Genomic DNA, 25,486 nt, shown 5'->3' on the forward strand with positions numbered 1-25,486 from the left:
ACGTGCATTTCACGATGGGTAAAGGCAGCAAGGAGAGAAGGGAATTTCGCCTCCTATTTTGAGACGGTGGTGGCCTGTACCGTCATTACATCGCGTTCCTGTAAATGCACAACCTCTATAAATGCACATTTTGCAAAATGACTTACTGAGCATCGCCAAATGGGAGCATATCTTTCTTATCAGCCTCCACACTAAGCACTTGAACATGCGGTAGATAAACGGAGAACTAGCTACGCATATGAATTCCTCTACGCCGCCCCTACATTAATGTTCGCATTGGAATATCAAACAGCAAAAACCTACGAACGCTTAAGTAGTTTTATTGTGACCTCACAGGTCCACGTAAGAAAAATGTTTAGATAAAATACCACTGCTCATAGCTTTTCCATTGCGATAATTGCCTGCAACAGCCCTCCTACTTGCTATTCAGGCCTCTGGCATTAAAACAACGTAATGAGGACATCAAAATTCCAAGGGCATTGCACTGCTTCAATGAGTTCACACTCCTATGCACCCAGGCCAGTATACGAGTAGGAAGCGAGGAAAGAGGGGGGGAGGAGGCGGGGGGGGGGGGGGCTTACTGCTCTAAATGATTGCTGTTTGCTGGAATGACCAAAGTTACTGATGAATACATTAATACCGACTGAGCCATCTGTCGCTACATTAAGATGGTCCAAAACTAGCGGTACGCACTCTCTGCCAATCACGACGACAACCTCCCACAAACAACCGACTATTTATTTAGCGTTATCGCATGGGGAAGTCACTCACTGACCCAATTCTTGCGGCGCGGCTTCATGTCGCAGAACTCTTCACCCAATCCTTGGCGTCGCGGGGTATAACGCCACGTCAAGTGACAATTATCCGGGTTCTTGCTCCGCCGGGAAATTACAGCGAAGGCGCGAGGTAATGGTCCACGCTACGCCCTTTCTAGGTGTCCGCGTGTTCAAACACGCTGACGGCTTTGTTGGGACTTAGGCTATGTACGCTCTTATCTCTATATTTAGCGAGATGCTTGTGTCACTGTCATGATATTTTCAGCGGAGGCAATGAACAAAGTCATAAAAATATTTTTTTTCTTGTTTTATGATAAGCAGCATGCGCCGCTATAAAACTGAAACGAGGAAAGTTGATATGGGAGTCGCCTTGATCATTTATACAGACAACAGGTCATGCGTGCATATATACATACATGCTGCCTTTGTGATAGCAGGGCGATTACTACGAATAATTTTCCAGCTTTTTCGCGATCATGCAGGTTACTCTCACTACACGCGTACGCCGTTAGGCGACGCGTATATGTGCCCTTAGTCTTTTTTTCGTATGTGGTAGTGGGTATACAGTATGTTATATGGCGAGACGCACAGGTCACAGCCGCCAGGAAGACACTGACCTTCGGTGGCACCATTCGTCGCGCTCACGGCGACTCGCATGCAGGCGCTCGCGTGGCTGGCAGCTTGCCGCCACCGCAAGCACGGGCGCATTCACAGGCACCACTGGCTTTGCTGTGGGTGCATTACAGCTTTCTGGGCTTTAAAGCCGCACTACTTTGAGCATGGTCTTCTTTCGCTCACACTGTCATGTCACACTGTCATACCTCAGTTTAGAAGTCATTTTGTTCTGCAGTCCTGTGAATAGCTTCGTCAGAAGACACACTACTGTGAACACAGCCGTGTCGGGCAAAATATCTGAATCCTGGAGCCCATATGCTGCCCCATTAGAAAGGGGCACGAAATAAACCTGATTGCACACTTGCTGCGTATACTTAACTGACAGTATTTTATCATGGGGTGTTTCTGCTTTCATCTTGTGACAGATGGTAGTGGAAGCCAACAACGTTGTTTTTATTACAGGCCAAGACTTCAGCCATGAGTAGATGTTTGGCATCAAGTGGCTTGGCTGAACTGACGTCAGTCTGGGTCAAAGGAGCTGCCTTGAGTTTAGTCACCATCCTTCTAATCACGGGAGTGTTCGTCTGGCTTGCCCGGTGGATCCAGTGGAAAACTTTCAGGCACCTGAAGCACCTACCTCACCGGAATGAACACTTTCCTTTTCAAGGCTTGTGGATAATGTTCAAGGCGTGCTCACAGCCTGACTCGCCGGTCCGGTTCAGTACTCGTGAGTGTGCTCCTGACTACTGAAAAAAAAAATACTGCCGAGCAGCTTCTCGCCTATCATTCTTGGACAAAAATTTCTGAATATTAGAAAATTGCAATGCACTTTTATGGAAATATTTAAGGTAGTGGTTTATTCTTTCAATGTGTAGCAAAATCTTTCTTTCAAATTTTTTCCATCGGTCGCATCAAGCAGTTCGAACTGCCATAGAAAACCAAAGGAAAACATTTTTGAGGATAGCAAAAACGTTAATAGCGAACAAAAAGCAAGCCTGTCGACGGGAGATCTGTTGATATATTGACTCTTATAGTCAAATCTTACAATATATGAAAAAAGCGTTCATAAACTCGTTTTCTTTCAAATATGCTTTTGTCCAGAATTGTTGGGTACGAGCGTAGCGTGAGCACTGTTGGCACGAAATGAGGAAGAAGCGAGGTGCAGTTTTTGCGAAGCGATCAAGATTGAATAAGTGATTCCTGGAAAAACTCGAACAAGTGGTTGAAAACAACAAGAGGGATGTAGGATGTTTTGGATATTCCAAATATAGCCTGGACGTCCCAGCGTTCAGATGTTGAAGCATACGGTAAGAGTGGACGCATGAGTCAAGATGGAAAAGACAGAGCGGGGAATTTCGCACGTTCTCCTTGTATGAGGTTCGGAGTGCGGTCATTGATTTACGTCATTAAATATCAAAGTAGCCGGCTCCTGGAATCACGTAGGGAAATTGTTTTAACACCTTGGATCTCTGTCTTAGTTGGCTCGACGCATTATGAGAGCATGCATGCGCACATAACTGATACCAGCCTGAGTTTCTGATTCCTTACTCTCGCTGAGGAAAGAAGCAACAGATTAAGAAGGACAAAGCTCACACATCGGACAGGTATCAATGACTAGTAGCAGCTTTGTCGAATAAAAGAGTCTGAATAGGCATCTTCATGTCGAAGTCTATCTGGGCTGAAAAGTTCGAATGAAATTCGAAGTGTCCTTCTAAACAACTTCCCCCGCTCGATGCCAGGGCCTATTGCATGCACTTCTACGGAAAAGGGGACATGCAGACACACAGAAACAGGAGCTATTCTTCCAATTCTTTTCTTTTTTTGCCACCTGGGCAGTGCAAATAAACTGACGCCAAAAACAAATTAAGAAGGACCCTCTCCGATCGCTTTTTTAAACTCGCGTTTTCTACACTTCGTGTGACGCTACGAATGACGTGCGCACGCGTTTACTTCAAAATGAAGTCTTCGCAGCCTCCGGCAATTTCATTCGATGAACCTTCTTTTACAATGGTTTGTCCTTCAGCACACAGGAATGCGCATGCCAAACGCGACCGACCTAGAAGTTACTGCCAGGGTTTTCTAAGTTGCTGTCCACTCATTCTGGTCACGTTCACATTCGGTGCTTTTTTATTGCTGGTCTAAACTGTACCTTAAGTTTAACACACGCAGAAAAGGACGACCTTACGTTGTGAAATTAGAGCTTCTCTTCTTCTCAACTTTTTCTCCAGCCTTGTGTTTCTTCCTCGTGTGGTTTGTTTGTTTCTTTAATTTTTGTCTTGAAAGGATTCCGGGGAAGCTCAGCAAACGTCGCATATCATTCATTCCGTCCACGCGGGGAACCTCGCGCCTTTGGGCCTTGGAGAATGAAATGTGGACTAAATTTCGTTGCATGGCGAAACTCAAAGGCGTTGTAAGGACTTACGCTCGCTGGCCAGGCGGCAGACATCGGGACCAGAGAGCAGCCCACAGAAAGGCGGCGAACTGTGTTTGAGTTTACTTCGCTTTTTACAGAGCGTCCGAGGCTGGTAGTTTATGGCTTCGGCAGTGCCAGGAGTCGATCCCCTGGGGAGTTTTCACCGCGCATTTTTGAGACAGCTGCCAGCTGCGAAATAAAACTGTTCCACACTAGAGTGGACGGATGAACACAGAACTCGCACAGAAGGGTCGCCAGAATGCAAGGAAGAAGAAAGAAAGATAAGCTAGGTTCAACTGCCTTAAAGTTATGTCTGAAGCAATTAGGAGATTTTGTGGTGCCACCTAAATTCAACGACGGGATCGAAACACACAGGGCACTCCCTTGGGCTTAACATGCAGCTTTGTTTTCCAGGTAGCCATGCGATAGTGCCCCTCGAGAGAGCCGGTCACAATGCTGCTTCATTTTTAGATATCTCGGAGGTAATTTTTTTTTTCTGTGGGCACGAGATACCCTTGGTAGTTATGACGCAAACCTGATCGAAGACTTATTGCTAAACAGGCTTCAAATCGGACAATACAGCTCATCACGTAGCTGGCTACTGCTCACGCTGTAAATAACAAGCAAACAAGCAACATATTGAGATCATTCCGCCATCCCATTGCGATGCCGTAAAGTTAGAAAGCATTAGTTAACTTAAAAAGCAACAATTTGAATTCTGAACAAGATCAGATTACAATGTCTCAAACTGTTACCTCGACACCAGCATGAAAACTGAACAAACCTGAAAAAAAAGCATACTTTGAAAGCTTGCTACCATCTGCTCTCAAAGGCAAAGTGTGCTGGATGCAAAAAAATATATGCATTCCTTCAGTCGACGGTAGTTTTCACAGAAAAAAACCTGTACAAAAACTCCTCATTACAAAAGCATTTCAGCGACTTAAAGCCACCGCCTTTTCATAGCAACCAACAGTTTAAACTTCGACATACATCCAGACCAAAGCGTGAATAGCAAATCAGGTGCTGCAAAGAAGGTAAAGCCAAAAGTAGTGCGAAAGAACTTACGTACATGCAGTCGGTTTGAGCCTCTATCTCTTTCAGCCAACTGCAGTCTGCAGGGGCAGTAGCATTGCATCTCGCTGTAATGTTGATCACAGGGAAGTCTTCTGTGTCATTGTGCAGTGGTCTTCAGTGCGATCTGCGGACTGCACGCACGATTCCAGAGGTACGGCAGACACGTCGTCTACGCTGGATTCACTCCGCTTCTCACCCTGTACAAAGCTGAGTTCATCGAGGTGCGTCTACTACTCTTTCAGTACTTTCAGCATATTCAACTTTATAAGGTAACAAGAAAAGATATTTCATATATAGTATATATCAAAGATGCTTTTTGGCAAACAAATGTTTTGGTTTAGGGTGTTTCACGTCCCAAACCGACTGAGGCTATGGAGGGACCTCAACGCGACGGCTTTCTTGGAAAGTAATAATTAAATTTAAAAAATAATCGCCAAAAATAAAAAATGAAAAACATAACTTGAAATGCTATTATGTTTTTTTTTTAATTCTGAGGGGATTCATCTTGTACCCAAGGTGTTCCAGAGGCGCCCATCATCTATTTTTAAATATGAGTTTTTTTCAGGTAAAGAGCCGCTTTCTGCTGCATAGTACTAGCGGTATAGGCAGAAACTAGAAGACAGGCGAATCGTACGAACTGAAGGTGTGGTTAACTGAATTCTATCGGATTATTTTTCAACTATTACAATAGGCGCCTGACTGTGATTCGAGATCTAAAGTTGTCTGTTACTAGCCACACCAGTTTTTAGAATTTTAAAACCGTGATTACCACCGCCGCTGTGACTCAACAAATTTTATCAATTTCTCGCGCAGTTTCATGGTGCTGTCACTTTCATGGTGCGCAGCGTCGTTAAACATAGTTCACGTTTTAACTCTGGAAGCTGTGAACAAATGACGTCGGGACACTTCATGACGGTGAGACCTCTGACCTTGAAGAGCTGAGTGGAGACCGCTCCGTTCCGTGAGAAATATGACAACTCTGCATGCTTCCCTTGGTCAGTAATAAATTCGCAAAGTTTTAGTACAGAAGAAAGCGTTTTGAAGGAGGCATCGCAGTGTTTGTAATACCATTGGATTACTTTATTAATAGGCGCTAAAATGCCCTCCGGCTGTGCGCGAAGGAGACTTTCAGGGCCTTCCGACTTTTGTTAGTAGTCATCTGCATCTGTTTCTCCGAATAAGGGGTGGGGGGGGAGTCAAGTTGTCAGCTTGTTTTTTTCTGTCTCACCGTGGCGTACATGTTAAGAGCACAAAATTATCTCTTTAATATTATGTTTTTGCGTTCTCAGGGCGCATTTGAGTGTTCTGTGCTTGTAAATTAGACTTGATGATCGCTTCAATTGGGAAATTGAGCGGAGCGGTAAGTTTTATGAAAACTGCGTTGAGTCTTTCAGCACTCAGTGATGGGTTGGAAGAGACATGCCGGTGTCAAAGTGCCACATTGTGCTAAACCCTTGAAAGTTTGTTGTTATGCGCACGAGGCATCACAATCCTTTTTCTTTGGGGGTAGTCCAAGAAGAAGCTGCTTCTTGAAACGAAGAAAGAGAAAAAGACTACTGGGGACAAGACCCGGAGGAAAGACTTGGCGGTTCGCTACGCTGAACCCTTTAGTATCTCGTTCCGCGCGTTACCTTCAATGTGGAACCGGTAGGCTGCGGCACTGTTTTTGGATTGGAATGAGGGAATCCTAGCTTTCCCGCCGTTTTCTCTGGAAATGAAACCTGAAAATGAAATGAAACCTGATGCTTAAATATTGGACACGAAAAAGCTGAGCTGCTTTTACACGTAGATGGTGCTTCGGGATGAAGCTTGCATCTGCACTAAGACCCCGACATCACGCTAGTGAGCATGGCATGGAAGCTCAAAATTAGCTTCCGCTCGTCAGCTTCAGGGTAGCCATGGGAGGAAAGATCACAGCAACAGTTTTCTAGAATGAGAACTTTATTCCGTAGACGTCTTACCTACTGGCCAAGACACCTGCCACAAAGGGCTCTTATACCGAAATGCTTCGGTCTCGCCAGGTCATGAGAAAAGAGAGTCAAAGAATATAAGCTAAAATCTTCTTTTGGCTAAGTTTCCTTCGATTGTCAATTCAGCGGCTCTTTTTTCTCGATAATGCTACCTCTTGCAAAAGTTTCTTGCCGCTCGTTTTAAACTGTGCGCAAACCAAAATACCGCAAAAAAATCATAAAGCAACAAGTTTTTACTTTTAAGATTTAGACCCGCGTTTTTAGCATGGCTGTCACACATCTTGCAACGACAATGCAACTGAACACAAAACAACACACTCTTTATTCCTTCACATTCAATCATACAGTGAACAAGAGAGGGGACTTGCCAACGTTTCGACTAGGGGACTGGTCTTAGTCCAGGCAAAGCGTTCATCATGAGCGTGGAGCGATAGGGAACGTGTGCTCGACTTATTCACGTCAGCTGTTCGCTTGTATTTAATTTTTATCGGACGATCACTCCCACTGCTGAAAAGAAAGCCCTTCTTGAGTGCAATACTGCTTATCACAATACCACTGCTGGGCGGCTGCTTGACACGAATAAACCACTATCTATCAATTGATACGCAAAGACGCCTTTGATTTCTGTCTTTGGTACGCCATTTTAAGCGTAGTTGAATTGAACTCTGAGGCCTTTTGCTTGGTTGTCGCTCGAAGTTTTGCAGCACGAAGTTTTTTCCCTTACGAATATATTGCCCATAAGCATTTTGTCGTCAGCATAGCGGAAATTGAGCGGAAGTGTAAGACCCCACGAACAGGAATTGGCAAGCGCAAAGCATGCAAATGGGTCTAAAAACTTTAATACAAGGCTTATCACTAGCACTGTGTCTCAAAAACCTGTAATATTTTACGACAAGAAAACTATATGCTGATGACTCAGCCCTCGAGATTGCACGTAGAAATAGACTGAGACTGCTCCTGAAAAGCGGTGCACGGCACTGGAAAGCGCGCCTTACGTCGCAATGGTTATGACGCTCGGACACTGCTTACGAAGACTGCTTTGTTGCTGTCACCGCACTTGCGCCGCGCATCAAATAGGCAGTAGCGGCGTGCCTGACTAGCGTTGCAATCTAGGCTCAGCAGCGCTAATGGAGGGACAAGTTGTAAAGAATCTGAATGTGGCTACTGCACTTTACTGCATTTCAAAATCATGCCAAAAAGAGAAGCACCTGGTCATAACAAGGATAAAACAACAATGATGACGCATAGGACTTCACAAAATATAAATTGGGCTTTGGAGTCTGAATTTTCGCGTACTTGAATCCTAGCCTTATTTTTAGTGCCGCCTGAATTATCTGTAGGAGGGTTTAGTTAGAAAACTGCAACTTTCCTTCTTTAAAGTTGTCGCGCTTACACTCACTTTGCGAACTCTATTCACAGACACCAAACTAACAGGAAGTAATAATCGGCTTCTGATAAGAAACAAAGAACTATATTTACCATTTGCCAAGTGCATATGGCCTTTATTTGCTGTATAGGAATCGGAAATACTCCGTTTCAATTCGTCTTTGACATTCTTGACCAGAGATCACTGGGAATTCTCGCTGATTTAGGCGGAACCCTTTCTCACCAGTTCCTGTGGGAAATGTCATGGCTGCGGTTTGGTTCATACAAGGCATTGAACCCTGTTCATGATCTACCTACCAGAGTTATCAGTGCGATTAAATAAGAAGTGTAGGCTGCAAAGAATAAATATTTACTTAGGAACAAGGCACATATGAAGAGGGCGAAAGCATGCTCTGAGTGTTAGCATATTTTTATCGCTCGGCTCCGTCACACCGTTCCAGTGTTACAAATACCGACAGATATATCGTCGCGCATCTGAGTTGTAGCATATCGTTACCATTCTTGCGTTACCTTTTACCCGGTTAGGCTGGCGACAGCTGTATATGCGTGGCCAATGCCAGGGTGTGAGTACTTTTTAAGATCTCTTTTAGCATTGCTGAGAGTGAGTTAGCCCGCTGGGATCTATAGCGCCGTGGTGTTCGCCTTCCTCGAAAAATTTCAATCGCCACCGCATTCTTCGGTGCGAAACCTTCCTCTAAATGGCGGTACTGGCTTTTAATTCGCACGCTCTCACTTGATACATCATGATTTAAAGGCCAACTCGCCATGTTTCTTATACTTTGGCGAGATTTCAAACGCAAAGTCGAACTATACGTCGTGTACAACTTAAGCATAGCAGCGACCGCACTTCTCCAGCTTTGTACTGCTTTAACAGTTTCCATAGTTTTTATAGTTTTCTTCCTTGAAAAAAAAAGGCCAGTAGTGCAGTCACCGTTGTTATCAGTAAGTATAGATAAAGCGTTCTTCAGCCCAGAGTTGAAGAGCTTTGAGTTATTGTCACTAGACGTTGCAGAGTGTGTATGCAAGTGGGTGTATGCTTTTTTTTTATTCGAGTAGTCTGCCATGAGGCATAAGTTGAGAAAAGGGGCAGTGGAATGTAGGTTACAAAAAGTTAAAAGAAGGAGTGTAGACCAGTTTCTGCGAGGTAGTCGTATAGGCTGCTGGTGAAGTGATTGTCCATAGTCCACTTGACATACATTAGGCATATTCAATAGAAAAGAAGTAGACTGTCGAACTATATAGAAAATGGAAAGGCAGATCAGGAAGGAATCGTTGTATGATAACTCAAGATGCAGTGCCCTACTCTTTGAAGCTAGGTCAACGTGTCTTAGAACGTGAAGCTGCAAAAAGAAATTTAACCAAGAGGAGGACGCATGTGCGGTGCGTGGCTAATCTGTAAAAACAATTGAACATCTTATAACTGAACGCGACGTTATCCATCCGGATGTCGACGCGGGCACAGTCACTCTCCCTGCGGTGCTAGGGCATAGAGCTAACAATGGCCACGTGAATGAATCTGCGGTAGAAGTTAGGAATAAGCGATTGGAGGATTGCTGGTTGAGGAGCAGAGAGGTGCTATAAGGTTAGAAACGCACGATTAAAAATTGTATTTAATAAAAATGCCGACTTTATAGACTGCATAGACTGTTAACATCGTTAGAGAAATATAAAGAGAAAAAAGCTGAGCATGATGCCAACTGCCAAACCGTAATCATCAACATCAGCCTGACTACGCCCACTGCAGGCCGAAGGTCTCCCCCATGTCTCCAATTAACCCTGTTCTTTGCCAGATGCAGCCAACGTATTTCCGCAAACTTCTTAATCTCATCCGCCCGTCTAAATTTCTGACGCCCCCTGCTACGCTTGTCTTCTCTCGGAGTCCGCTCCGTTATCTGCCACCACCCCTTTTCATGGGGACGCTCCTCTCTTTCCTTCTTTCTTTCTTTCTTTCTTTCCTTCTTTCTTTCTTTCTTTCTTTCTTTCTTTCTTTCTTTCCTTCTTCCTTTCTTCCTTTCTTTCTTTCTTTCTTTCTTTCCTTCTTTCGTTCTTTCCTTCTTTCTTTCTTTCCTTCTTTTTTTCATTCTTTCCTTCTTCCTTTCTTCCTTCCTTCCTTTCTTTCTTTCTTTCCTTCTTTCTTTCTTACTTTCTTACTTTCTTCCTTCCTTCCTTTCTTTCTTTCTTTCTTTCTTTCCTTTTTTCTTTCTTTCTTTCTTTCTTTCTTTCTTCCTTTCTTCCTTTGCTTCTTTCTTTCTTTCTTTCTTCCTTTCTTCCTTTCTTTCTTTCTTTCTTTCTTTCTTTCGTTCTTCCTTTCTTCCTTCCTTCCTTTCTTTCTTTCTATCTTTCTTTCTTTCCTTCTTTCTTTCTTCCTTCTTACTTTCTTTCCTTCTTTCTTTCCTTCTTTCTTTCTTACTTTCTTACTTTCTTCCTTCCTTTCTTTCTTTCCTTCTTTCCTTCCTTCCTTCCTCCTTCCTTATTTTTTCTTTCTTTCTTTCTTTCCTTCCCTCCTTCTTTCTATGCTTCTTTCTTTCCTTCTTTCTTTCTATCCTTCTTTTTTTCTTTTTTTCTTTCTTCTGTCTGTATGTCTCTAACTGCTTGATGCAGTTTAGGGACGTTGCTCGGGGCACCCTAGACGTCCACTGAAGCGACGCTGCTGCACCGCAGACTGAAGACGTTGTAATTGCACTGTTTACAGCATTATCAACACTGCCGGCGTTGAATCTATAGACTGGAGACGGTATAAATGCGGTAGGCAAGGTGGCCAGCTTCACGGGCGCATTTTGAAAGCCGCTGAGGTATGTGCACCTTTAAATGCTGATGTAAAGATTATTAACGTGGATGTACATTACTGCATAGAAATGAATCCAGTGAGTGCGTATTGAAGTTTTCAATAAATGCTGGAGAATTTTCGATGATCGTAACTCTTTTTCGCATCACGGTAACTTGATGTGGGAGAGACGCTATCCTAAAATTTCTTCTGACGCGTTGCCTCGCTAACTGGAAAGTCCGGCGTCCGACAAAACGGTAAACAGCAACGTAAATACTGCTGTAATTTGCTTTAACCCTCTAAACTAACTGTAGCCTTTCCGTCCTACCTGAAATAATGAAATTGTGCTTTTATCAATTAAGAGAGTTACCTTTTTCAGAAGTTGTATGACAAAGCACTTGACATGGAAAATAGAGAATCTGGTCAGGGTTCTGGGCACGGTTCCAAGCGGCGTCCTTGAGAGCACCAAGTCGCGATTTTGCGCATGCGCAGTAGCACCACACTTCCACCGTGCATCGCACTGAAACCAGTATGCTGGTGTACTATAGATTTCCAGTCAGTTCGCAGTGCGATCTACTAGATCACCTCCAAAGTACTCTTCTTCCTTCTGTCTAAATACTTGAGGGCCAAGCGATTTTCTTCTTACTTTTTTTAACTGCCCTTTCTGACTGTTGTCTAAATACTAGAGTTCATGATATGCCTTCGCTGTCTTCCTGCCCATACCCCACTAGGTTTCTGGTTTTATTAGAACGGGTGCCTTTTTGTGGCGGTCGTTTTTTTTTTTTTTTCAAGTGGCTCTCTGGAGACGATGCTACAGTTTCCCAGCTTTTTCTTGCCTGAAACAAAAATCACATTCTTTCTTTTCGAAAAGGTTTGGTTTGGTTTATGGGGTTTAACGTCCCAAAGCGACTAAGGCTATGAGGGACGCCGTAGTGGCGGGCTACGGAAATTTCGACCACCTGGGGTTCTTTAACGTGCACTGACATCGCACAGTACATGGGCCTCTAGAATTTCTCCTCCAAAGAAATTCGACCGCCGCGGCCGGGTTTGAACCCGCGTCTTTCGGGTCAGCAGCCGAGCACCATAACCACTTAGCCACCGTTTAAAATTTGTTGAGGACGTATTCTAGACCAACATTTTTATCGGAAGTGTAGTGGTGCAAATAAAATATTCTTATAAAATAAGTTCTGCGAAGGCGTGCCTTTTAAACGAACTTTTCATTTCTCGTTCTAGGAAATTCTTTCGAGCCACAAAATCTTGTCCAAGGGCACCCAATACGGTCTTCTCCACAACTGGCTGGGGACTGGCTTGCTGACAAGGTAACAATTTTTTCGCTGGGTAGCATTGCTTATGTGCAGTTAGTGTTTTTGTGCGATATGCACTTTATCCTTTGATGGGGGTTAGTAAGGGGTTGCGCAGTAAATATTGGGGGCTTAAATTTCGGAGGGGGCAGGTGGCCTTCTAGGCAGCGGCAGTGTGCACTTCATAAAGGAGACACGACAGAAGAGTGCAAACACTGCGTTTATTAACATTCCCACGTGTTGGTTCAGTAGCAGTTATTTGTAGGCGATACTACAACAACCAGATCTGAAGAACGGCCATTCATGTTTAGAGGTTCCTTTCAGCGGAGTCAAATCTGCTCGAATAGTCATGCAGCGAGTGATTGTGGTCGTTCATATTTGCTCGACTGGCAGTGACACACTATCGAGCGACAGTGAGACACCACTGATAGAGGTGGTGAATAACGTCGAGGCCGCATATAAGGGTAAAAATTTGGAAATATGTCCTAACGTCACCTGTTCTTCCCGACAGGCAAGTAGGCAGGAAACCCCGCGAACAAGGCCTTGGAAAGGCAGCGTTTTGTCTAGCTAATTCAACTCACAACCAAATTGTCAATGATTACGATTCTTTTATGGGCAGCGCAGTTGAGTGACGATATTACTCGTCAACAGGCGCGGCATGTTATGCCCTTGTCAGATGGGCATTTTTCAAAAGCTATTGAATCAAGAGCCTTCGGGATTCTCAATCGCTATCCAACTCGAAGGAGTTTTGCCGCTCCTACACACTATACTCGATCGGCGTCGAGAGGTTGCTTCATCTCACACTACTCATCCCACATCTCGTCACCGTCGTCACTAATAGTTCTGCAGGCATACTAGCCATCAAACAACAAGTTTAACAAGAAACATGTAAAAGCAACAATTTTATCCATTACAGTAGTATTAATGACTCTTGAAATGAACTTCGTCGCATTAGACAAGCTGTAGGAGCATTCATGCTCTTTTGAGCAAGCTGGTGTTAGTTGTTTTTCTATCGCTAGCAGCATTGTTACTACGCGTGAGGCAGTGTTTTGTCGCCCGACCTGTCTTTTTTTCCTGTAAAGTAAGCTGTATATTTGACGTTTCATATTTTTGAAAAATGATACTGCTTTGATTTTATTTCCCAACGAGTTGCAGCGAGCGCACTGCGTCCAAGCGTGCACGCAGCCGGCGCTCGAAGGCCCTCTAAATGTCGGTAAAGTTACGCGCTGCTCTGTTGACTCGATGACCATCGAAGCCTCCCGTGTAGCAGCGCTCAGTTAGCCTTTGATTCGATAGACTGTCGACTCTACGGTCTTCCAGAGGACCCTGTGAGAGGGATGTTACCTGTGGTAGGGCTGAGATTTGGGCGAGTTGGTATGCATTCATACTGGTGAACAGTTTATGTTATGTTTTCGTATATATACCCTTCCGTCCTTCAATAAACCCAGTTGATACAGCGCTTGTCTTGTCGTTGTCCCACCTTTTTTGCGCTGTTCACCAGTATGTTACCTGTGGTTTCAAGCACGATGCACACAGGTGGAACTGGCTCAAGTCAGCCCACGCGAACTCCGCTTGTAAGGCGCATCCATCCAATCCGAGCCACTCCTCGTCGCGCTTCATCGTTCCTCCTTTCTCCCTCTCAGCTGCTCCTTCCGTTCCCTCATCCATAAAGAACTTTGCATAAAAATCTCTTGTGAGGCCCAAGCTAGAAAATGCATGCTCAGTTTGGGACCCTCACCAGGCTAGTATTTCCGATTCCCTTGAATTTATCCAAAAACGCACAGCCCGATTTACCTTCCATGGCTATTCTTTCTGTACTAGTGTCACAGCGCTGAAAAATAATGAAAATATTTAAAACCTAGAAACAAGACTTAAAATAGCCGGGCTCATTCTTTATCCCGGACTAGTCATTCCAAGTAAGTATACACTCCGAGCCCGCGCACATCGTCGCCTTCACTCGTTTTTTGGCACATGTAGTGAAAGAGTGGAATGATCAGCCTGAAGAAGTGGTGCACCACTCCAGTGCGACGAATTTCAAGGTTGCCACTGCGCCCTTTCTTTTCTCAAAACGCCCACCCATCATGTAAAACCTCTGGTATTTCAGGAATCAATAAAATAAATAATCTGAGATGATATAAAGGGGCTTTAACGCTTTACTTGCCAATGGTACAAAATTGGAACGTACCAAACGGATTTTTTTTATTTCCTTCAATATACACATTTCTTCGATTTTTTTCCCATAGTGTATGATGACTGTAGAACCCATCGCGACTACTGTATCTATTATCCACTCATTTAAAGGCTTTTAATTATTGCTGGTAAAGGACATGTTTTAGTCCCTGTCACAGCGGAATGTTTATGGAGCCTTCTCGGGAGGAAAAAAAAAAGTTGAAAATCAAAACAGAGCAAAAGTACTGACAAATGGTTGGTGATTTCGTGAAAGAAAAATAAAGAACTAAAGCCTGCGTGTGTTTCACTGGCAGAGAGTTTTATGAAAATGTTCTTTATTCGAAACATTGGCGTTTGGCAGCAGCAAAATTTAAAGACAAGCGATGCTCGTATTTCAGTCTCCCACATAACGGCAGATGGCGTAAACGCTATCGCATTCTGTCTATGAAATGTATGGGCACAGATCTGCGCATGATATCGGGCAGCGTCCTAAGGGCGAAAGGCAGGGTGCATGCGGATGTGGTCCTGTCACTCCCCCGCCCCCCTCTCTTCCTAGCGTGAACACCACTTGAAGACGACGAAGGCAGCTCGAGGCATATGCAGAACGTGGTCACGTAAAGGTGGTCACTTGGCCGCTCATGGGTCGTAGTGAGAAGTGTGTATCATAGCTGTGCTATAAAACCGCATGCAAGCCACCGCGGTGGCTCGATGGTTATGGTTCTCGGCTGCTGACCTGAAAGACGCAGGTTCGATCCCGGCCGCAGCGGTTATACAGGCCCCTGTACTGTGCGATGCCGGTGCACGTTAAAGAACCGCCGGGGGTCGAAATTATCCGGAGCCTTCCACTACGGCGTCCGTGATAGCCAAAGTCGCTTTGGGATGTTATATCCCATAAATCCAAACTAAAACCAAAACCCAGTGGTCAAGAAGAAATCCTTTCTACCTACAAGGGCTTCAGATGCGCCGAATATGATAGAGCTCGCACGGTGGAAATAAACCTTATTCGGGGATTGTTGTTTTCTCTATATTTTGCTCTGTATCAGTTGGAGGACATTGCAGGCAGCTATAATGTCGCGTTCACGTAACAAGAAGAAGAAATTCGCGCTGCACAGTCTTTAGGAGCTGCCCCGCCGCGGTGGCTCAGTGGTTACGGCGCTCGGCTGCTGACCCGAAAGACGCGGGTTCGATCCCGGCTGCGGTGGCTGAATTTCGATGAAGGCGAAATTCTAGAGGCCCGTGTGCTGTGCGATGTCAGTGCACGTTAAAGAACCCCAGGTGGTCGAAATTTCCGGAGCCCTCCACTACGGCGTCTCTCATAGCCTGAGTCGCTTTGGGACGTTAAACCACAATAAACCAACCAACCAGTCTTTAGGAGCTGTTTTAGACGATGTTGCCCAATGTTCCAAAAATAGAACAAGAAAAAAACATGCTTAGTCATTGTAAATAAGGCTACATTTTGCTTCATAGTGAGGCGTTAAAAAGGTTAAAGCGGCTAATAAATTCAAACGGCAGTCGGCTTTGTGGAGTTCAAGTGGGCCTTTTGTTTTCGGCACTGCTGGTTTTATAGATCGGAAGACCTGTCAACAGCGAGCAATAACTGAAATTCACCAGAGTGCATCGTCAACAATGGTTGTTGTGCTTTCTGTCTTAGTTCGGCACGGCCACGCAGTAGGTGCGTCCAAATGACTGGGTATACAAGCAGGTTCTAATACTGAATGGATTACCTAGCGGGAAGGGGAAAGATGAAGCCATTCTCAGGCATATACTGAAGCCATGAAGCCATTCCCACGCTCTCTGCACCGCTCTCGCTTTTCCCGGCTTCGTTTTCTTTCCTCCTCAGGCTATTACGGTGATAACATCGCCATCCACGTTCAACAGGGAAGCGGGCGTATAACAACCGGGCTGTAAAAAATAAAGGATAAGAGTTGGTCGTGGTGGTGGTAGAGACTCGCCAACCTGGCTGTTGTCGGTGGCATGTGCTGCGCTCTCGGCGCTATGCTGGATGACACAAAACAGAGTTGGCGTGGTCGGTCTCATGCTGTACAAAAAAAAAATAAATGAAGAACCCAGACTGATCACGGAACCATCGCCGTAACCGGTAGCCTGCTTATTCAGTGCCGCTCTGCATACCTAATGGCATATTGGAATCATCAATCCGAAGCTTGTTTTTTTTCAACCGCGAACCGAAAAGCGTGCTGCAAAGGGCATGTATGAGGTCAAGTCTTGAGTTCTTACTAACCTAGTTGGATTGTGTGTTCCATCGCGGAATCAGAGCTCTGCAAGGAACTCCGATTCGAGTAAGCCATTAGTTCACTGAAACGAAGCACTTTTGAGGGTGCGGGCATCCGACGCGGGAGCACATAGTCATGTGAGAATTTTTCAGTTCTGCTGGGCTGCCGCTGTGGCTCAGTGGCTACGGCTCTCGGCTGCTGACCCGAAAGACGGGGGCTCGATCCCGGTCGGAGCGGTCGAATTTCGGTGGAATTTTAGAGGCCCATGTACTGTGCGATGTAAGTGCACGTTAAAGAACCCCAGGTGGTCGAAATTTCCGGAGCCCTTCACTAAGGCGTCCCTGGTAGACTGAGTCGCTTTGGGAAGTTAAACTCCCATAAAGCAAAAAGTCCTGCTGGCTTTACTTCAAGCTGCAAAATAAGTGGAACCACGCTGAAGTTGCCTTGCAAAAATGAATTGTAATGGGTATTTCTCAAGATGCTTTAAGACTTGGACATCGTAAATTTTGGGATATCAGGTATAACATAGATTAACTGATTTATTTTTATTCATTAGCTTTTTTAAAGCGTGAAACACCGCAAAATATACGTCTTGGAAATTGAAGTAATGCTGTATTTCACGCAGAAGTACTAGAAAACCAATGTAAAATCAAATTATTTAATCGAGAACAAGTCAGACAACATATGTACCCGCTTACGGTTTGAGCCGGAGCTTGAAAAGGGGATATTGCATGTCCTTCGGAACGTGAAGTCAACTAGATCAAAACTAGTATTTAAATACTTTGTATCGAATATTCATAACAGCTGCGCAATTCATTGTAAGAATTTGTGATGAAGAATTCAGGAATTCGACATATATAACAGAGGAAGGAGGGCCAGTTGGTCACTAGTATTAGAAAGCATCTTGAAATCGTCCCTTGTCTTTTTGCGCGCTTTCATGATGCATTCTAATAATAGGAATAAGAACATTTCAAGCCTCGAACGTGTGTTTTGCATGTTCATATTTGGATCGTTGTGGTACGGCGTAAAGCACAAGACATGGAGCAGGACGCCCGAAGACTAGCACATATTTTCCTTCTTCCTTTGGAGCTCGTGTAGCACCAATGGCGCGTTTTCTTGTCTTTGTGATATGAAGGCAATTACCGGTGTTTTGAAGCTGCCTCCCTTCAAGCAGACACTCTTCTCACTGCCCATCTGTACTTGCTTGCTCACTTCTTGATTGCAATGACGTTCCTGCTCCAGCAAGAAACTATCTGGTAAATTAGCTGTCGCCATGAAGAAACACGAAACTGGAAGCATGAAATACTTTTCGTGCAGCTGTATTGGTCACATGCGTTGGCTATTGAGACGCTTGCAAGGATAGGAAGATCCGTCTGTCTGCAGGATACGCGTTCCGCTTATGGTGGAAACGGTCAGCAGCGCCCATCCATGTATCATAGTCCCTAAAAGCAACATGGCAGTAAATTGGCTTTTCTGATCACCTACTGCGCTGTCGTGGCTGTTTCTAGTCATGTACGCTCAGATACCTGCAGCAATGCCTTCGCGTTCTTCAGCGATGCTTGCGAGCTGACATTTCTTCCGGGTGCACACGCACGATTTAGGTGCTTTTTCTTTTTTTTTTTTTGGAAACGCTTCGTCCGGTATACTCTTCAGCGTTGTCTTCGACCTCAGCCTCAGTCGGGAGCTCTTTAGATACATCCTTATACTCGTCCTTTCTCTCCGTTCCATCATCAAGGAGACTGAAATACAATTGAAGCCCTTCTGCAGAGGCTTGTTCTTTCGTTTTTCCGCAAAAAAAAAAAATCCAGGGGATGGGCTCCTGAAATCCAGAGTGACTGAATTCTTCCATTTAAAATGTTTCAGGCCTAACAGCTGCCAACGTTAGGTCATTAGCGTTAGCGCGAACATAGCGCATTCAGTTTTTCCTAATTCGGTGAATTATGAAACTTCGCGAAAAAAACTAAACTCTGGGGGTTATTCGTAAATGATTCAAAGCGTGCCAGGAGTGAATTTGTCGGTTACCATGCGTGTCATATGCAACTCTGCTGCCATCAAAATAAAGGCACCATATATATTTTTTGTTCTGTGTGCTGACCCGAAATAGACAGAAATAATTAACTATCCCAACCTCTTGATCGTTGATGAAGCTTTGACTTATAATTGGTACACTGTCGATGCCTAAACTTAAAATAATGCTGTGCAAAAAAAAAAGTTTCTGGAAACCAGGCTGCCTATGACCCATTGCGCACTGTTTTTCGTAAAGCTGAGATCATTTGCCCTCTTGAGACTGAAGGAAAATGAATGGGTTAAAAGTAAAATCTACTAAAAACTTGGCAAGAAATGTATATAATTCTTCAGGGATGTCTCATGTGGCCACTTTGTTTTTCAGTCACAGAATAACCGAGCTACCGCGCGTCAAGAGCACATTCCTATAATGTTTTCTGAAGCACAACAGCGACTTTTTACATGGTGGCAAGACAAAGCCTGGTGAACGTGCCACAAAGGCTTGCTTCCCATTTCACTGAAGTTTATTCGCTGGTTCGATCTGCTTAGCAAGCTGAATCACCCTGTTATTATTTCAAAGCAGATTTTTCTGCTATACGTTGCGCTTTTCCCATCGGTGTAGCACCAACCAGCCCTGTTTTGCAGCCCTTGCTTGTAGCTGTATGTACTGGGGAAGAGGAAACGACAACAACTGTTTTACCGTATCTTTTGAGTTAAATTTTTTTAGGCATGTTCACAAAGCTTGTTTAGACTGCCCGAACTATATGACTGCCTGGTCATCTATTTGCAGCACAGGTGAAAAGTGGCGATCCCGGAGGCGACTATTCACCCCGGCCTTTCACTTCAGGATACTGGAGGACTTTGCACCGACTATAAACGCCCAGTCCATCATTCTTGCTAATAAGCTTGAAAGGCTTTCACAGACTGGAGGAAAGTTTGACACCGTACCTTTGGTCACGCTTTGCACATTGGACATCATATGCGGTGCGTCTGTAAATGTGCAAAAGAGAGCAGTTACTCTAAACTTTTACTTTGATTCTCTTTTTACATGTACTATGCACCCGTGTCCTTTCTTTTTTGCAGAAACCATAATGGGAACCTCTGTATCAGCTCAGTCTAACGAGAAAAGTCCTTACGTAGCTGCGGTAAATAGGTAACCTCTTTTTCTTGTCCCCTTAAAGATACTGAAACTTTACACGGCAAAGAAATGAACAGTGCAGTAAACCTTAAGGTCGAATTAGCTTTTAGCCCTGTCTATTCTACCAGTGAAACAAGTAAGTGATGGTAAGGAAAGAAGTAGGAGATGGGAAAGCAAAGTCAGCTGTTTAGCGTAAAATAGCTCCTTCGTTTCACGCCATTCAAGCATGTTTCCAATTCTAGATACTCAAAAACAGTTTAATTTCAACAAATTTTCTTTCAGGCTTGGGGAGATCTTTGTTGAAAGAACTATGAGCCCCTTTTTGCAGAGAGATTTCATATTCAAGCGTACTGCTGCCGGCAAAGAGTACTATGAGTGCCTCAATGTACTACATTCTTTCACACGACAGGTGAGTTTTGCCAAAATTCTTTTGTGTTTCTGTGTGTGGATTTTGAGATTTTCATCTCGCCAGCTGAATTTTTTCGTTGGCTTGAGCCATTGTATTGACTCAAAAATGCTTAAAGAGAAATGTTGCGTTGTCGGCAACCAGGGCAACTCAAATTTCTTGAGTAGAACACAACGTTGGGCAAGCTGGCGCATTTCTTCCTATATGGGAAGGTCGCGAAAGACACAAACAAAAGGCAGGACACGATACAAGTGCACTGACACCTGAATTTATTTAAGGTTGGCCACCACAAATATGAGGGAAAAATAGAGCATATGCGCAGCAAGAAAACTCAACAATTGAGAAGCAGCAAGTCAATATCTCGGAACACCTTATCTAGAATTTCCGACTTCTGCATAGCGTATGTGAGGTCTCGCTTATACAGTCTTGGCTCTTTTTCATTACGAAGAACACCCCATCAGTTCCCGTGCGACAATATTGCGGCTTCTACTCATAATATTGACCTCGTTCAGCCGTGGCCGACACGTGTTGCAGGCCTCACAAAGCTAAGTCAAATTAGCGCACTCCTCTTTCGAAAAGCATATCTCACATTCCAGTGCGCGAGCATTCATGCAGCGCCTAGCTTGGCCCATACACGATTTCCCCACAATATAGAAATATATCATGTACCATTTCGGTAGTGCATTCCGCAAAGCGCGTGCATACTTTTTCACGGAACCACTTTTCTCTTTTTTTGGAAGGGAGTGGCGGGGCGTTATGGGGATGCATATTTTTGCCAGTTTGGACTGCGGTTAAAAGACAACCGTACTTTAAACTTATACGCTTCTTTTTAAGGTTGTGCGATACCCTATGCACCACGGCATCACCGCGGACTTCACTCCTCATCTTTTGCCTTGTGTTTGTGTCTGGCGCAATCTTTCCATGTCTTAACCTCAACAACCGGAGCTTTCCCTCTATAATGCAGAGCACAGTTGCTGTTTTTGGGTACAGTAGAACAAATTCATTGCTTCTGAAGAAGATTTAGGAAGCACGTATAAAATATTGAGACATAGCTACCATTTAGGTTATATTTAGGTTATATGCGAGGTCATATACACGCTAACTGAAAGTCTCAGCTGGAACCGTTATTTCATGTTTGTTACATCTTTTATGCTCATAAATGCATCTTCTAATCCCATTATGAAGGTGAAATGGGCGTAAGTTCGGTTCATAATTAGGCACAAAAAACTACCAGCTGAGGCGCACTTTCAGCAAGGTGATGTTACTGCAGTTACGACTATTTTCCAAAATTTATTTTAGTACTTACGTATTATTGTATACCTTGTAGAGTTTTTTGTCTTCGTAATGACTTTAAAACTTTAAAGCAGCTCTCTTATGCACATGCTTTCCATGCTTTTCATAACCGGGGTGGCAGCCATTCTGGGACACCTCGCTAGCCAGCAACTATAAGTGTCACCACTTCGGGGCAAGTAGTGCACTCCAATGTACTAATGCTGATCTTATCAGAACGCCTGATTCAAAGCTGCTTCATCATGGCTGCTGTTACCGTGAAACTAAAATAGCCAGTATCACCTGTGTGGCGTAATTTCAGAGGCAATGAGGCCAAATCCATATATTTTTTTTTCTAAGTGAAACTACATTCAAGGGTGTTTTGACATTTGTATTATGACAAAAGGCGCACCTATTGCTGAGAAGCTTGCGTTTGAAAATTTTCCGCCACTCATTTCAAACTTGTTACATATACAACGAGAAAAACTCCGTGATCACGGTTTTGAAGTAAATGGTGCTATAGCCTAGCCTCTGAGATCTGCTCCCAGTAATCTGCGTTGGCGCACTGCAGTGCACTTGCGCAGGCGATTGTGCGAATTGTATTGCATTTTTTACCTTTTCTAACACTAAAAAGCTTCATTTAGAGTGAGAGCAGTGCCTTTGCCGTTAGAATGTGCTAATTGATCGATACAGGCCAGCTTGAATTTGTGTTCAGTGTTCCTTTAAGTTAAAGAAGCTGAAGCATAAACACGATATATTTAAAATACGTGTTAACGCTCACTGAACGAGTGTTTTTCAACTTTTCTATTTCCTTTGCATTATATTTGTATGCTCAACTTTTATGTTTGCTCAACAAAGCCAAAATTTTGCTTCCAACCATGACAGCAGTACTGCCGCCGGGGGTTAACACAAACTCCACTCCGCTTTGATTTAACCCCCCGCCTCCCGTTTGCCCGTTTCAACGCCTTTTTGTTCTGAAAAATATTTTAACTGCTAACGTACAGACCCTTATAAACAAACGCGAGGATATGCAACTGTAAGAAATGTTTATAGTCTATCTCATCGTGAAGAGGAGGTGTAATCATGAAATTCAGTGTTCAAATAGCGGGTTTTAAGTCTCGCAAGAAAAATAAACTGCTCATAGTAATTGTTCTCATTAGTAAATCGACATTGAAAAGCAGTTAATCGCCAAACCGGTTCCAAAAAAATAACCATATGGTTACCTTAAAATTGTCCGGAATCTGTGCCGCAAATGAGTGAAGGCGCGAAATCGAAGTGTAGAAATGAAATGAAGGGCTTCTTTGGAGTGCTGCAGGACTTGAAATCTCCCTCTAGTTAAGGCAGGGCCTGTGATAAAACTGCTTTGCTCTATTTCGTTTTTCAAATTTTTCACTATTAACGGAACGTTTTGGGACACAACACTTAGCGCTGGCGTGCGCAACGCCCGAGATGCCTGAGCTATCCGCTTTTTGCCAGTGCGTAACCTCTGAACACTACAGTGTCTAATTTACAAGGGCCGGGTCGAGTAAACTTCCTTCGGGAAGTATATAAAAAAAACTTCGAACTGAAGTACCATGAGCCTACCATACTTCAGCTGAATCATTACATGATATTGCAGAACACATGACACTTATAAGTTGCGAAAAGTATCACCTATCAACAAGCGGAGTAACTTGTCGGCCTAAGAAATGCAAATGCAAACTAGCCCCTAAACACCCTGGCTGGACCGTGCAGACGTTTGGCCACCAGGCCCAGAAAATGTTCATCACCACGGTTTTGAAGCTACCAATTAAACGGGGCCTGGATATGCTTGGTCTCACGGGCGTCAGGCGTGCACCATCGACAGCTTCGGAGTTCATGCTTTACAGGCCATCGTAAATCTGTGAGCTCAACAACCACGACGCATGTTAGTATACCTGTTAGTCCTAAATACCCAGAACTGCAGCCCAAGCATTCAATTGATTGCACGGCAAAACAGCGCTGACGGACGGGACGGAAGAAGATGAGACAAACACATGCGCTTGTGTTTGTCTCATCTTCTTCCGTCCCGTCCGTCAGCGCTGTTTTGCCGTACCATTCAACTTGAACCAACCAGCCCGACTCAGCCCTCTCCTTCAATTGATTGCCCCTGCGTTTTTGTAAAATCTGTAGCACTTAGCTCGACCACGCAAGCCGTATTCTACATAGGAGGACATGGAGCATGGCCTATACGAAGTGTTTCCTGTGTTTGATTGGACGTCCGGACTGCCCTAAACAGTGCTTCTTGTCACGTCCGTAGAACTGGAAGCATGTAATCTTGGTTTGTCTCACATGTTCGAGGGAAAGATAAGCGTTGGTCACTTCACTGGCGTGTCTCGAAAGCAGGCCTCTGTCGGAGGACGTCGTATCAGGCACTTGACCAAAAGTTTGGAAAGCTCTCCAGGCAGTTAGGACGCTCCGTCGCCTTCCAAGCAGAGGGGAGTTTGACTCGCGGCTGTGACCAGACGCATTCTCGATATCTTTGCACACATTCGAAATCTCTCTCTGTCCTCATCATCCCCGCTTCTGCGACAGCAGCTACTTATAGAGGTCGATTGGGGTGAAAGAGGGACTTCATCTGTCAACGATAGGAATTTTTCATTGGCGAGCACCATGCGGTTCCGCTGAAATTCTATTTGTTGGTTAATACCCCTTTACTCATTTCTGTCATTTACTAGGTTATTTCAGAAAGAAAGAAAGAGTTAGAGGCCGCAATCAGCGATGGGACAATCAAGCTCGATGGAAGTTCCGATTACGAAACAGGTATTAAAAATAGAAGACCCTTCTTGGACCTTCTTATTCTGGAACACCTCAAAAATGAAAAAAACATAACAAAGGAAGATATACGAGAAGAAGTGGACACCTTCATGTTCGAGGTAAATCACTGCCTGGGGTGTTTTTTGTTTGTCTGTATATTTCATGTTCATTCCTTTTTGATATCGCTGGGTAAATTCGTCATACCTATGTGCTATCTGTACGAAGGAAAAATTCAGGGGGCACTTTGATTGTCTAAAGTGGGTAGAGGCGGAAGCGTTTTCCGCACCACCTTCGCTGTTTCTGTGGCACCGGTGGGGTCACATATAATTGAATACTAATTACCAAGTGATGACAAATCACTAATTAACGGTTAATGGTTAATTACTGATTAATGCCTGAATACTAATTAACTGCTAATTAATGACGCTTAAGCTTCGCCTTTAGGAGTGGAACGCGACAGCGCGTTGTAGCTCTGCCAGGGAGTCCACGGAACACTACCCGTTCAGCGCGATGCCTTGCCCTTTGAACGCAACGCTTTTTGAGGAAAGGAAATGGCGCAGTAATTCTCTGTCATCTCGGTGGACACCTGAACCGCACCGTAGAGGAAGGGAGGAAGTGGGAGTGAAAGAAGATAGATAAAGAGGAGCCGTAATGAAGAAAATGAAAATTGTATTTGAGGAAAGGAAATTACGCAGTAACTGTCTCACAAAATTCAGGGGGGCACTTTTTTGACCTAAAGTGTGGTCACTGATGCCCCTAAGAGTGGAACGCGACAGCGTCTTGCAACGCTGCCAAGGAGTCCATAGAACGCCATTGCCCATTCGGTTCCACGCCTCGCTCGTCAGTAAATTGGTTTTTGAGGAAAGGAAATGTGTCTGTCAATAGCTGCATTCGATTCAGCAGTGGTTCTCTGCACCGCCGGAACCGGTTCACGGTGCGCTGCACCAAAGCGCTCGATTCACAGCGCCCCCTGCACCACCGTCCGCGATTGATTTTGGTGCAGTCGTGGTGCCGCTTCGGTGCAAAGAACCGCGGCACCGTCAGAGAGGGTGGTGCAGTATAGTGGTGCACGTGTTTGACGGCGTAAGCAGACGACGCGCGCAGCCGACGTTTTGTTTGTTAACATCAATGGCCAACTAAAGGAAGTTTTTTCCCGTTTCTCGCGACAGCCTGAACAGCCTCTTGAATTCGAAGC

General features: G+C 44.4%; 1 protein-coding gene across 2 annotated transcripts in view; it reads left to right on the forward strand.

Moving 5' to 3' along the window:
- Positions 1–25,486, forward strand: part of LOC149351789 (cytochrome P450 4c3-like) — a 30,599-nt gene that overhangs the window by 1,139 nt on the left and 3,974 nt on the right. Inside the window, exons 2-8 of one of the 2 annotated variants that reach the window (XM_089581116.1) lie at positions 1,854–2,118; positions 4,987–5,147; positions 12,232–12,317; positions 19,494–19,687; positions 19,787–19,856; positions 20,124–20,250; positions 24,213–24,410. In XM_089581116.1, the coding sequence (XP_089437242.1) occupies positions 1,869–2,118; positions 4,987–5,147; positions 12,232–12,317; positions 19,494–19,687; positions 19,787–19,856; positions 20,124–20,250; positions 24,213–24,410 (1,086 nt within the window). In that variant the 5' untranslated portion in view covers positions 1,854–1,868. The remainder of the gene's footprint in view (positions 1–1,853; positions 2,119–4,986; positions 5,148–12,231; positions 12,318–19,493; positions 19,688–19,786; positions 19,857–20,123; positions 20,251–24,212; positions 24,411–25,486) is intronic. The other variant, XM_089581117.1, reaches the window with a different exon arrangement.

The sequence above is a fragment of the Amblyomma mixtum genome, chromosome 3 (assembly GCF_055824585.1).
Source record: "Amblyomma mixtum isolate Tamu chromosome 3, ASM5582458v1, whole genome shotgun sequence".
Taxonomy (NCBI): Eukaryota; Metazoa; Arthropoda; class Arachnida; order Ixodida; family Ixodidae; genus Amblyomma; species Amblyomma mixtum.